Source organism: Thamnophis elegans, chromosome 4, assembly GCF_009769535.1.
Source record: "Thamnophis elegans isolate rThaEle1 chromosome 4, rThaEle1.pri, whole genome shotgun sequence".
NCBI lineage: Eukaryota > Metazoa > Chordata > Lepidosauria > Squamata > Colubridae > Thamnophis > Thamnophis elegans.
The window spans coordinates 59,996,132-60,009,003 of record NC_045544.1 but is presented as its reverse complement, the minus strand read 5'-3'; the positions used below and the strand labels follow the sequence as shown (position 1 = coordinate 60,009,003).

The window sequence follows — 12,872 nt, the reverse complement described above, 5'->3', positions numbered from 1 at the left end:
TTATTACATACACAAACACACATACAGATATGTGCACAATGAAATGTTGGTGTCTTAATAAATTAAGCGTTTGCATTTTTGTTTGTCCCAACAGAAGCTGCTAAGTACAGCAGTTTTTATGTTTTCTGCAAAAGCTTCTGCCAAGCCGTGAAACCTGGGAAACTCCGGGTTCGTTGCAAAACATGCAAACAAGGGACACTGACTTTGGCACGGGTAGGTTTACATTTTCTATCTTGTTTGTTGGTTAGTGTTACTAATTGAAATTTGAAATCATAAACTGTTTAATATTGCCTATGGAGAAGGTGGGCCCTCATATCTGGAACAGGAATTACATGTATTCATAACTGGTAGAAAATGAATATGTTGAACAACATAAAATGGCATGTTGTCCAGTTCGATTACATAAATTGGCCGACATATCAGTTTATGTTATTTGATATATTCATTTTCTACCAGTATATTTTATTGATTTACTCATGGATGAATATGATATTAGAACTTTGTCCATTGTAAACAAGCATCTTTATAATAAGTCTTTGTAGCTTACCCTAGAGAGATATCTCTAGTTACATTATTATTCATGCTCAGTCATATGACAAAGATCTTTTTAAATTCATAAACTCTCTCCTGTTTCTTTAATACCTTCATTTAACCCTGATCATTATTCACTTTCTCCTGTGGTTTTCAAGGTTTGACAATTTTTACCATGCTTTTTTCACACGATGATAATGACATAGTTTTGTTGCAAATTAGTCTGAGCATCCTTTATTTTAAAACAGTATCTTTGGGGAACAGCAGGATATGCATTTCTGAAAAATATATTCAATGTGCTTCCAAGTACATAGCGCATATGTGTGATGCACAAGCCTTTTGTGTAGTGGTTAAGGTGCTGGGATAGAAACCAGGCAACGTTGAGTTCTAGTTATGCCTTAGGCCAAAGATGGCATTCACTTACTTTCCCTACTGGTTCACAAACGTGAGCACGCACGAATCCACGCATGCACTCGGCCTTCCGTGCATGCACTTTGATCGCGTGTGTGGCTTGCACGCATGCACACAGCTTGAAAACGTGCCTACATAGGACGGCATAGAGACAGAGTGGGTGGGACACTACCGGTTCGGGCAAACCGGTCCGAACCGGCTGAATACTACCTGTACATTAGGCATGAAAAAGCAGCTGGGTGACTTTGGGCCAGTCACTTTCTCTTAGCACAACTAACTGGGTGGTGATTGTGGGGAAAAATAGGAGGAAGGAATATCGATATGTTTGCTGCCTTGAGTTGTATATAGAAAAAAGGTAGGATAAAAATATCCCTCTCAAAAGTAAGCAGAACTTGTATCTGGCAATGTCCTTAGTGACTTCAGCAGATATAGGCTTCTGTATCATATACGTTTAGAGTGTGAACGGAAATTGCAGTTTCAGCACAACTGAAGTTCTTCTACCACTCTATACAATTACAGATAGCAAAATCAGTAGACTTTCATGTTAACACTGCTTCACAAATGAAGCCCTTCTGTGTCCTCCAAGCTAAGTTACCCTGAGATTCTTTGTAGTTTTAAAGGGATAATAGCTTTCTCAAAGCTTAAACCCCACCCCAGCTTCAGAGAGGATTAGGATTATCCCATTTCTTGATTCCAATTCCATTAATCTTCCTTCTTTGAAGTAACCACATTTTAACTCTTGTCTAACCTTATCGATGGTTAAGGAAAAGCAAGCAAGTTCCCTAAACTAAAGTTCTCCGTAACTTTTGTAGCTTTCTCCATTTATCTTTCTAGCACAAATAATGCTTCATTAAGACTCTGTCAGATTCATATTGACCATTGGCCCTTTGAATTAATTGACTGGAAGCCATCGAAACTCACAAATCGAAAAATCATATTTCAGTTCTGTGCATGGAAGTGGAGCTGCAAGATGCAATTTACATTGATTTTCTGTTTCTTTCATACTTTTCATTGACTGTTTCAACTTTTGTGTATGTTACAGTAATTAGATATTTCCACATCTAATACATCAATGGATTTTACTGAAAATTCTGCTATTGGCCTGGTTCTTGTGCTCAGCAATTTTGCAATCAGAATGTAGACTTGATTTGTTTTGAAATTGGCATTTGGTTCCCTTTTTTTAATATTGACAGCAGCGGCAAAAATCCCTCCTGAGAAAGAATACTCTAAGCTAATATGTCCCTAACCTGATGCCCTCTGGATGCGTTGGGCTACTGAAGGAGCTATATTGACAGACTAAAGAGAATTGAATATAAAAAAGAAAGGCTTTCTTATTTCTGCTTAAGAATTCCAACCTGAATTAGGTGACTTATGCTGGTCACTCCTTCAATTATGCTTTACTGCACCTTGCTAGGTAGTAGTTCCAAAGTGAATTTAAGAGCTGCGGAGGTGCAGTGGTTAGAATGCAGTATTGCAGCCTATTGACTGCCAGCAGTTCGATCTTGACTGGCTCCAGGTTGACTTAACCTTCTACCCTTCCCAGGTCAGTAAAATAAGGACTAAGATTATTGGGAGCCACATAAAGCATTATGAAGCTGTATATAAGTCTAAGTGCTACTGCTATATTTGGTTTGTTATGAAAAGTAAAGCAGGATCATACCTGATTAGTATAAGAATGGGAGGCCACCAGAAAATCTTAGGGGTGTAGGTTAAATTGGAAAATTTTTAAAAAATTTAGACCCCATGGAAAATCTCTTTTAAATTTTCCTAGGAAAGCTATGTGGCACATACACTAAAGTGCTCTTGGAGCAAATTTGTTTCATCTTTCCAAACAAATCCCCAACCTGAGGTCATGTGCTTTGATTTATTTTGTGTTAAAAATCTAGTGCTAATCATCTCATAGCTAGAGATTCTTCCCAAAACTACTGAAGAATAAACAAAATATTCTTTTATTTTCTCCCCTATCTTTTATTTAACTTATATCAACAGAATATAGCAGTGATGGCGAACCTTTTTTGGCTCGTATGCCAAAAGCTGGGGGAGCTCATGGGGGGGGGGTCATGCGTGGGCATGCCACACCCATAGTTATGTGCATAACCACAGTGCACATGCACGTATGACCAGCACTCCTCCCCATTTTGGTGTGCTTTTTTTGCCCTCCCCAGGCTCCTGAGGCTTCATAGGAGCCTGGGGAGGGCAAAAACAACCTCTTCCCCCCCCCCCCCTGGAGGCCCTCCAGAGGCTTCAGGAGCATCCCTAAAGCCTCCGGATCGCGAAAAACCAGCCCTACGGGCAAACCAGACATTTGGGAACACACTTATGGTTTGCTTGTAGGGCCGGTTTTAGCCCTCCGGAGCCTTTAAGGGCCTCCAGGAGGCTTCCCTGAAGTCACTTCCGGGTTGCTCGTAGGGCTGGTTTTAGCCCTCCAGAACCAGCTGACAGGGCAAGCCTCATGTGCCTGATAAATGGCTCTGCATGCAACTTGTGGCACGCGCGCCATAGGTTCATCATCATGGAAATATAGCATAGGAGTCTGTTTCCAATATCTGGATTAAATCCAGTTTTGGATAATATCTCTGAACAGGTAAAGATGTTTTTCCTCTTTCCTGAATTACTGGATACTTCTTTCTCTTGTCCTGTTTGGCATCTTTCAAAAGTTTCCTCTGAGCACATCTGAAAGAGGATTGTCATTATAATTCTGGGCCCGTTTTTCTTTTCTTTCTTCCTATCCATTTATTTTACCACCCAGCAAAAGTCCATTTTATGTCATTAACTTGGATGACAGAGTATTTTACATAACGTTTGATTTATAGGTCTCATTCTGCTGCCCCAGTAATGATTCTCTGTGAAGTAAAAAAAAAAAAAGCCAATTCAGAAAGTAAAAGAGTGAAACCCCAATTCTTCCATTTCTTTTTTATAATATTTGGCTGTTCTGTCCTTGGTAACTATAGTGCTTGCTTACGAGATCTTTGCTTCCTTTTTATATCAGAGAAGCAATAAAACACAGATAAGTTGATACAGCTGAAAAACTAGTGTTATGCCCTCCGCTACATGTTTCTTGCGGAAAGTAACTTTTAAAATGTTTGCTTACACTTCATCAGTAGCAGAGCAAAGTATAAGGTAGTTTTTGTTTTAGTGAAACCCTTTAGTGAAAATTGGCATTAAAAACAAATTAGCATTAACTTTATTAAGGAAGTTAATTCTTTGGGTTAGTGAACTAGAAATAGATAACTTAATTGAACTAAATTTTGTGAAAGCTGCTTCTCTCTGGCAAGAAGATTGACATTGGGAATATTCATAACATAGCCTTAGATTAATCCTTCAACTCATGCTAATTTGTAATATTATTTTTTTAGGTTATGTTAGGAGTAAATCCGACATTTACAGAGTTCTTTTCTTCTCCTTTAATGAGAAAAAAATGTCCATTATATTAAAGGCTGCATTTTATGAATAGTTCACAACCTACTTATGTTAGATATATTTATTCTGAATTGGATATAATGATCAGGAAATAATATTAGCAACATATTGAGGTTTTTTTTTTCAGACGAACCTGATTATCTTAATAAATATTGCTGGCTTATATGTTGCCAAACATGCAACATGTTTTCAAATATGTAAAGTAGTTATAGGAAATGTGCTTCATTTTGTATTCTCAAAGTTGTTTGATAATTTGCAACACTGCAATATTAAATATCTCATTGTAAAATATAATTTAATTATAATTCTCACCACTATGCTTTCTTAAAAATTCAAAACTGGTCTGATATTATTTGTCCTGGTTTTCCATTTTTAAATCAATACCTGATTTAGGATGGGAAATAATGATGTAAAGCCAGCCTTCTCAATATATTTATGCTGATGTCCATATACTTGCTCCTGTATAGATATTAGTGTAATTATGTGGTTGGAGGGTGGTTTTTTTTAATTCTCTGAATATACATAATAAATGTGCAAAGTGAAGAAAAGCACTAATATGTTTATATACAAAACCCAGACATGAAATCTTGATAACACATAAGTGTTGTGGCCCAGAGTCTGGTGGAGCTGCCACCAGATTCTGACAGCGAGGGGCCCTATGAGTCGGCTCTGGGGGATGTGGAGGACCCTGGACAGGGTTCCGACTCCGAGCAGGGCACAGAGAGGCTGGTTGGCCACCAGGAGGCACCTGAGCCTTGGACCAGTGGGGAGGAGACAAGGGAGTGTGATCCGGATGTCATGCATTGGAATAGTGGGGAGGAGCCAAGGGAGTTGTTCCTGGATGCTTGGCACCGAAGAGCTAATAGGCGTAAGGAACAGTTGCGCAGTTACAGGAGATAATTGCACTCCGCTAGTGGTAATTAGGCTCCTCTCAAGACTATAAAAGGAATGATTGTGCACACGCCCTTTTGGAGGAGTCAACGTATTCACTTGAGCTGGAGAACTCTTGGAGCTAGCTTGGCAGGCTGGATTGCTGCCAAGGTTAGTCTGTGCTGGATTGCTGCCAACGTATTGTCTGTGCAGGATTGCTGGCAACATCTTGTCTGTGCTGGCTTGCTGCCAAGGTCCTGTCTGTGTGTCAATAAATCCTTGCAGTATCTTTGTTTCGGCATGCTTTGGTATAGGACGAGGGGGGTCAGAACACATAAGTAAAAAGAAATTTAAGGAATAATTTTCACAGCCATTTTCACTGAGTTCAATGGCATATACTTCCTAGTAGCATGAGCAACTTGAGACCACAGCATTAATGGGGCCATGACCCTCCTTTCTGTGGTTCCTGGAGCCTTTTCCAATCAGAGTTGCCAAAAATAGTGTCATATTTTCATTCTATTCTGAGTCAAGAAATACACGAAAAAGCAAAAAGTGTATGCTAAAATAGATTCAAGGTAGGTTAAAAACAGGGGTGGGTTCTGAAGTCTTCTACTGCCAGTTCACTCAGGAACACGCTTTGGGCATGCGCACATGCACAGTAGGTTAAAAAAATGCTTCTGCACATGTGCAGAAGCAAAAAAACAAGATGGTGGCACCTATGGTGCCACCGATAGAACCGGTTCAGGGGCGTAGCTGGCCGAGTTACTACCTACTCAGCCGAACCAGTCCGAACTGGTAGGAACTCACCTTTGGTTAAAAACCAACCGCTAAATTGGAAGTGAATCAGAAATTCTTAATCTACATTAATCTACCACCTACATGTTTTATTTGCCCAGCTCACTTTGCAATAATGTCCAATACACATTGTTCAAATGTTGCATTGTATGCGCTATGGCCTTAAAAAAAACTGCAACTGTTGTTTTTTTTAAAGTCTGGTACAGACAACTCCATTGGTAATCAAAACACCCATAAAGTAAAACACCACATGACTATGCTCAACTTACGGCATTGGTTCTAACTGTGGTCATTAAATGACTAAGCAGGGTCACATGACTGCAACTTGCGATTTCCTGCCAGTTTCCCAAATGACTTTCCTTGTGAGAAGTCAGCCATGAAAGTGTCAAATGACAATCGGGTAACTGCAGAATGCTGAGAAAAGTCACAAGTGTGAGGACCAGCTCTAAATCTTCCTTTCCTGCCCTGTCAAAATTGAATACTTGCTGAACAAGTAGTTGGTAAGCAAGGACTACCTGTAATGTGGCTGGTACTCTAAACAGAAATAAACAATATTTTAAAGTTTTAATTAAGTCTGAAAAATGTATTTGAGCCACTATTTGAAAGGGACTAAATGATTACTTAAGTTTTTCATCAAATGTGGGATGTTGCCTGCCCACTCCAAATGTTTCCTTTTCACCACAATGCGGATGGGCTGCATGTAGCTAGATATACATAAAATCCTATAAACCCAAAAATGCCAGAAAGATGCTTTGCCTGTCATTCTCATTAAAGTGTGAAAAGCATCTGTTGGAATAGATTAACATGTTCTTTGGCATGATTGTTGTCTTGTTTGAGTGGGTTTGATGACTCCTTTCACATTAGATATGGCAGCCAAAGGATTTTAAAATAATAATAACCAAAACTACTTGTTATCATAGTAAAAGCATTGTACACGATAGAATGCTGGGTCAAGTTAAAACCAACCAATGAGTTAATGAAGACACTAGATTCTGGAGCATACCATTTCTGCAACATCTTACTCATTTTTTAAATTTGTGTCTTACAAAGAGGCTTTGATACATACTTTTCCAGACACTTATAATCCCAAATGGCAGACTAGGACAGAAGCATCTTATTGTGTCATTTGAGAATTCAATAAACTTTTTTCTGGTCCAACAGGACAGTTTCAATATTATTGTATTGTTTGATAGCTGGTGACAATTTAATCCGTTGCGGGTGAGTTACTGCTGCAGGAAGGAAGCTAGAAAGACTTGAGGAGGCGTTCCATATAGACCTTGCTTCTCTTTTTCTGAGATGAGACTTTAAAAGAATAAGTTGAAGAAGTTCCCAGCTCTTGCAAAATTAAACTTAGTTTTAATTACTCAGCCCTCCAACTTTCCATCTAAGATTCAGAAGGCTAAACAGACCCAATGCTTCAATTCAGCAAAGAGGCAGAGTTCCAGCAAGCTCTCCAAATAAGCTGTTCTTTGTTTCTGAGGTCAAATCTTTCCTATCTTCACATTCTCCATTCTCATGCTTCCTCCAGACTGTATCTTCACTGCCTGAATATACAGACTTATACCCTGGGGTCATGATAGATAACAGCAATATAATTAGCAAAGCAAGTTAGGAAAAGGATATGATCTCAGTGTGTAATGTGTGAGAAACCTGCTGAAAATTACTATAAGCATCACTATGATTATCATTTTGATGGTATCTGAAATTATGCTATTAATAGTGTGATAGCAGTATAATTGCTATGCAATGTTATCTTTGGCACTCAAGATATTTCCTGGCATTGTGGAAGGCCAAGAAGCATATTCAGCAATATTTAATGAGTATTTCGGTTGTTTTTAAAGTCACCTTGAGACAATGTCTGGTATGGAGGGACTGTTTAAAAAACCAACTAAACACATTTGTGTTTGTTCTTGGAAGGATGATTTTCACTTTGTTAAAGAGTCTGTAAAATATACATTACAGCTTGTTTTCCTAATTCTATTTTGGGGGATTTAAAGAAGACTCTGTGGAAAATTCATAACTTAATAATAAAACAATGAGACAATCAAAATTACTAACCATAAAACTGTTGATTGCAGAAAATAGACAACAATGGATATATTCACTGATTGCAACTATTTCCAGAAAAGAAAGTTTCAACTAAATATATTTAGCAAGAATTGAGTTTTACACACACACACACACACACACACACACACACACAGACACACACAGAAAGGGGGGGGGGAGAACAGGAGCCAAAAGAGACCAAGAAGACCAATAATTCATGATGAAATATAAAGTTAGGAGAAAAAAAGAAAGCAAATGTCTACAGATCTCTTAACAAGGACCTTCAATTCCTTAATTCTTAATCTCATCAAAAGATTCACAGTCTACTTGTTGACACAATAAGAGTCCAAAGTTCTCATGTCCTATCCTAACCATGTTGCATTTCTTTTTTGTATACCCTTTTTTCAATTCCCACCTGTGCTTTCTCTCCCTCTCTCCTTCTTAGAATCAGAGATAATCCATTATGGAATTTCATGCAGCATCCAGAATGTCTTTGGCAGTTAACTATTAAATAGATATTTTGCTCATTCTTTCTAATTATAACAAAAGTGCTTGGTCACTCATCTCTAACTTACAAGGTCACTGCTTTATTTACATATGATATAAAATATGTATGCTGCATTCCTATTGTGTGGGTGTGTCATTCATTCAACAACACCAATGAACTTTCCTTGGAGACTTGAGACAAGAGAATACATCAGAATAAAAAGGGCTGTCTCCACAACCACAACTTTTGCAATGAGACCATCAATGCTGCTGCCTGCACACATTTGTGAGTTTGGGGAAGTTCTAGACTGGTAGGTTTCCTGTTCTCCTTTCTTCTTTTTCCCTGCATCAGCATCCATTGGTTCTCAAATGTCACTGGGTATAGACATCATAACATTGCAAACTGTTTTTAAAAAATTAAAAAAATATTTGAGGCTTGGTTTTAAATGCACCTATCTCAGAAATCTTGAGGCAAAAGTACTAACAGTATCAGACTGAGACATCCACCGGAGAAAGCTAAAAGGAGGCAGAAAAATCTGGTGCTCTCAACACCACTGTGATTCCCACATTCTGTGTCCCTGATCAGGAATTCCAAACCTGTTCAGGAGGTACATACTCACTTCCATTGGCCTGTCATTTTAAAAAAATGTCTGAAGCTGTATTTACCAATGAATCTTTAGGCAAAACAGATGTAAGGAGCAGAAGGAATAACTCTGAGGAACAGGAGGAAGAGCGCTATCAAGAAAATGGTTAGACAAAAGAAATCTACTTTGGGCCAGAACTGTAAAATGAGAAAACATCTAATACAAAACCCTGAAATCTCATGAAGATAAGTTTCAGAGGAATACAAGGAACATTCACACATACAAGATTCTGTTACTAAAACCTGGTTTCCTAATCTTGTAATTGCCTGGTTTTCCTCCCTTCCCTCCTTCGTTAAGATTTTAACCTACGTACATTCCACCAGTGCTGATCTTGCAGGAAAGTCTTCCTTTGAAATGTAGTCCAGCATCATCTAACTGCAGAAGGACATGAGGATGGATTCAACCTTCACTCAGAAAACCTACTCCATCCACAGACAGAGCTTAGTCAAGTTGTGTACTTGGTTTGAAAAGGAAAACCATTTCCTTTGATTTAAAATTCACTGTTCTACGTAACATGTTCCACCAATCTTTGCTATTTGAAGGAGACACTTCTTAGGTTGATCAGTTAGCCTGTTCATTTGAGAAAGACGGTGGCTGCTGTGGATTCTGGTTTCCCTTGCAACCCAAACGGGGAAACAAACTAGCTAGCGAGATATTCCATATTAACCTACAATCAAATTTAAAAATTATCCAAAGCCAAAATTGAAAGCAAATAAAAAGTACTTAAGCATTTTAATTTAAAGGGGTTAGCCGTGAGATGGAGGAAAATATTTTCCTAGGCGCTATACTCTTTGGCTCTTATTTAAAAAGAAAGCAGGAGCTCCTTCACTTAATAGATTCCTAGATCTTGTCTTGGTATTGAACTTTTCAGTTTTATTCAGCTTGGAGTGTGCTTAGAAAGAAAGAGATGAGAGAAGTTACTTCCTGCAGTCTCCTTTGAAACTATTGGTTTTGACTGGTTTCTCAAGTTTTTTCATTCCTATAGGGCTACTTCTTTTGAAGGAGACTAAAATTAGAGATAAAAGCTGGTGAGCTGCAATAAATCAGATAGTGGGAGCATTATAACAGGGAGAACTAAGGAAGAGACTCCAGCAAAGCTGGCTTCAAGAGGTCCTTTCAATTTCTGCTAACATCAGAAATTTCTGCTTCCTTCCAGTTTCCCTAGAGCAAGCCCCACCAAAGTTGTTTGGAGAAGAGCAATCAGCCTGAAGAAGCATGCTCTAAATCTTATCTTCCAGCTTATCCAGAGGCGATCAAGCTGGGGGGGAAATATCCTACTCTCTTTCCCTGCTCCTTTTCCCTTCTTGCCAATTAATTATAACTAAGAGACACTGCCCAAATTCCTTTGACAACTTTTGTCAGACCCCAATCATTTCCTTTCATATTTTAATATGGAATGAACAAAATTGTTATGCAGGAGTTGGGTTTGCTTAGTTGGGACAGTGACTCTCTTTACACCAATCAGTGGGTCAATTTTAAAAAGGGCTCTTGTCAGGTTTTCAAGTAACATATCCACAGCAAGGAAGACTCCGAGGCAGGTAGATTCCTCAAATAATAAATTTATTGGATATGCCATATTGGTATAGGCTGGTAAAAACCAACTCTAAACGTTTCCATGGTTTTCACCTAATTAAAAGTAAAAGTTTTCCACTTTCTCAAAACAATCAGTCATATTATCTCATCAGGATACAGTCCAGTTGCTAAGAGACCTCAGTCCCCTCCTTCCAAGCACCTGCTGAAATGTCCTCAGTCCCCAGGAAAAAGTATTTTGTTTTCGCTACAAACCCCAGCAATCTCAACTCTCCCCTCCCTATCTCTTAGCTCCAATTGTGGCAGCCCCGAAGCCCTCAAAATGGCCTAAGTCAAGTTAACTTCAGGGTTGACAGCTCTATCCAGGGATGAAATTCAGCAGGTTCTGACTGGTTCTGGAGAACCGGTAGCGTAAATTGTGAGTAGCTCGAAAAACTGGCAGATACTACCTCTGCTTGGCCCCACAGAAATGGAGATTTTGCAGTATCCTTCTCCTGCCACACCCACCAAGCCACGCTCACAGAACCGTTAGTAAAAAAATAAAAATGAATTTCACCACTGCTCTATCCATACAAAAAAGGAGAGAGAAGATCCATAAAGATTATGATGGTAAAACTGGGGTTCTTCCCTTCCACCCCAGAAGCAAAAGAACAATGAAGAACAGGTACAGAATCTGGTGACTAGGGATTCCATAGCAAATCTTGCAGTCCAGATCAAGCCAACAGATCACCAGTCTGTGGATGCTCTTCCTCTGAATATGCTCTGAATATACTGAAATAGCAAGGGAAAAATTAATCAGAATACCGTAGGCTGCCTTCAGTTGGGGGCTCCATTGTGTTGGAGTTCTGAGTCCAATTCTGGAATTATTTGTTCTCTTTTCTTAGAGGTCCTGTTTCATTTCTTGCCATGCTTTTGCTTCCATCTCTAAAGCAGCTCATTTGCTCCTACAGGTTATCATAAACCACAGCTTGCCTAATCAGCTGATTTCTGAGTAAGGCTGATGATTCATAGCACAATTCTGGAAAGATCTATGTCATTCTTATCCCCAGAATGTCAGTTTCAGGCTATCATATATATCTGATGTCTTATGCATTCCAGCTTTCCCATGTTCCATTTCCTTCAGGATTTTCAGCCACCTCAAAGCCTCCTTAAGAATCAGTTGGATTATACGAAAGCAGCCTACAACTATATTGAGGACTATCACCATTAAGTAGGTGATCATGTCTGCTTTCTATCAGAGTTTTATTTTCCTTCTTCAATCAACCATCTTGGAAAATAGATTTCCAGTTTATCAGATATTTCTTTTTTATGTGCAGTTTCCAGCCATTCTGAAATTGATTTTTCTCCTAGTCCTGGAAAACTGCTTGCGTACCTCTCCCCATCCTATTTAACCAAGGAAATTCACCCTGGAGCATATATATATTGCACTCTTGGCATGGCAAAGGCCAAATAGAATATTTGATTTTCTTTTTTTTTCTTTTTTTTTTCCGGCAGAGCTTCTTGGATGCTGAACGTCTTGGGAAAAGGCAGATACTGTTTATGTACCCTGTGAATCCGGGTGCAATTCAAGGTTGAGTCTTATCTTTAAAGCTCTTCATGGCATGGGTCCAAGATACTTGAGGAACCATCTGACTCCTTACCCACGCTGGCAAAGGAGACACGCATTGGGCCTCATTGGTCAAAAAAATTCTGGGTGGCTGGGTGGCTCCTCCCCTTTGGAAGATCTTACCCTCTGAGGTGAGGTGGGCTTCCATACTTCTGTCCTTCTACAAGAACTTGATTCTACCTGGCCTGTGGCCCTAAAAAAGGGACTTCACGCTGGAAGGGGTTGTTGAATTAAGAGGCAATCCCATCTCCCCCTCTCCCCCCCACTCGTGCATCCTGTTCCCACCCTCTACATCTTTAACTATATCTTAATTAGGATTTCTATTTTTATCCTTTTAAAGATATTTATTTGTTAGGTATTTTTTAATGTTTTAATGCTGGAAGTTTCCCAGAGTTGTTAACTATGAGATGGGCAGCAAATACATTCAATAAATAAATAAACGTAAATAAACAACGAAAATAGTTGCATGTCTAACAAAAGCTATAGATAGAATGTTTTACCTGAAGATTGTACAAATTTCAGAGGTGTGT

At 38.9% G+C, this 12,872-nt stretch overlaps 1 protein-coding gene across 1 annotated transcript in view; it reads left to right on the top strand.

The window, feature by feature from the left end:
- Window positions 1–12,872, top strand: part of PRKN (parkin RBR E3 ubiquitin protein ligase) — a 774,293-nt gene that overhangs the window by 308,444 nt on the left and 452,977 nt on the right. The window contains 1 exon segment of the mRNA XM_032215517.1: window positions 95–213. Within this exon segment, the coding sequence (XP_032071408.1) occupies window positions 95–213 (119 nt within the window).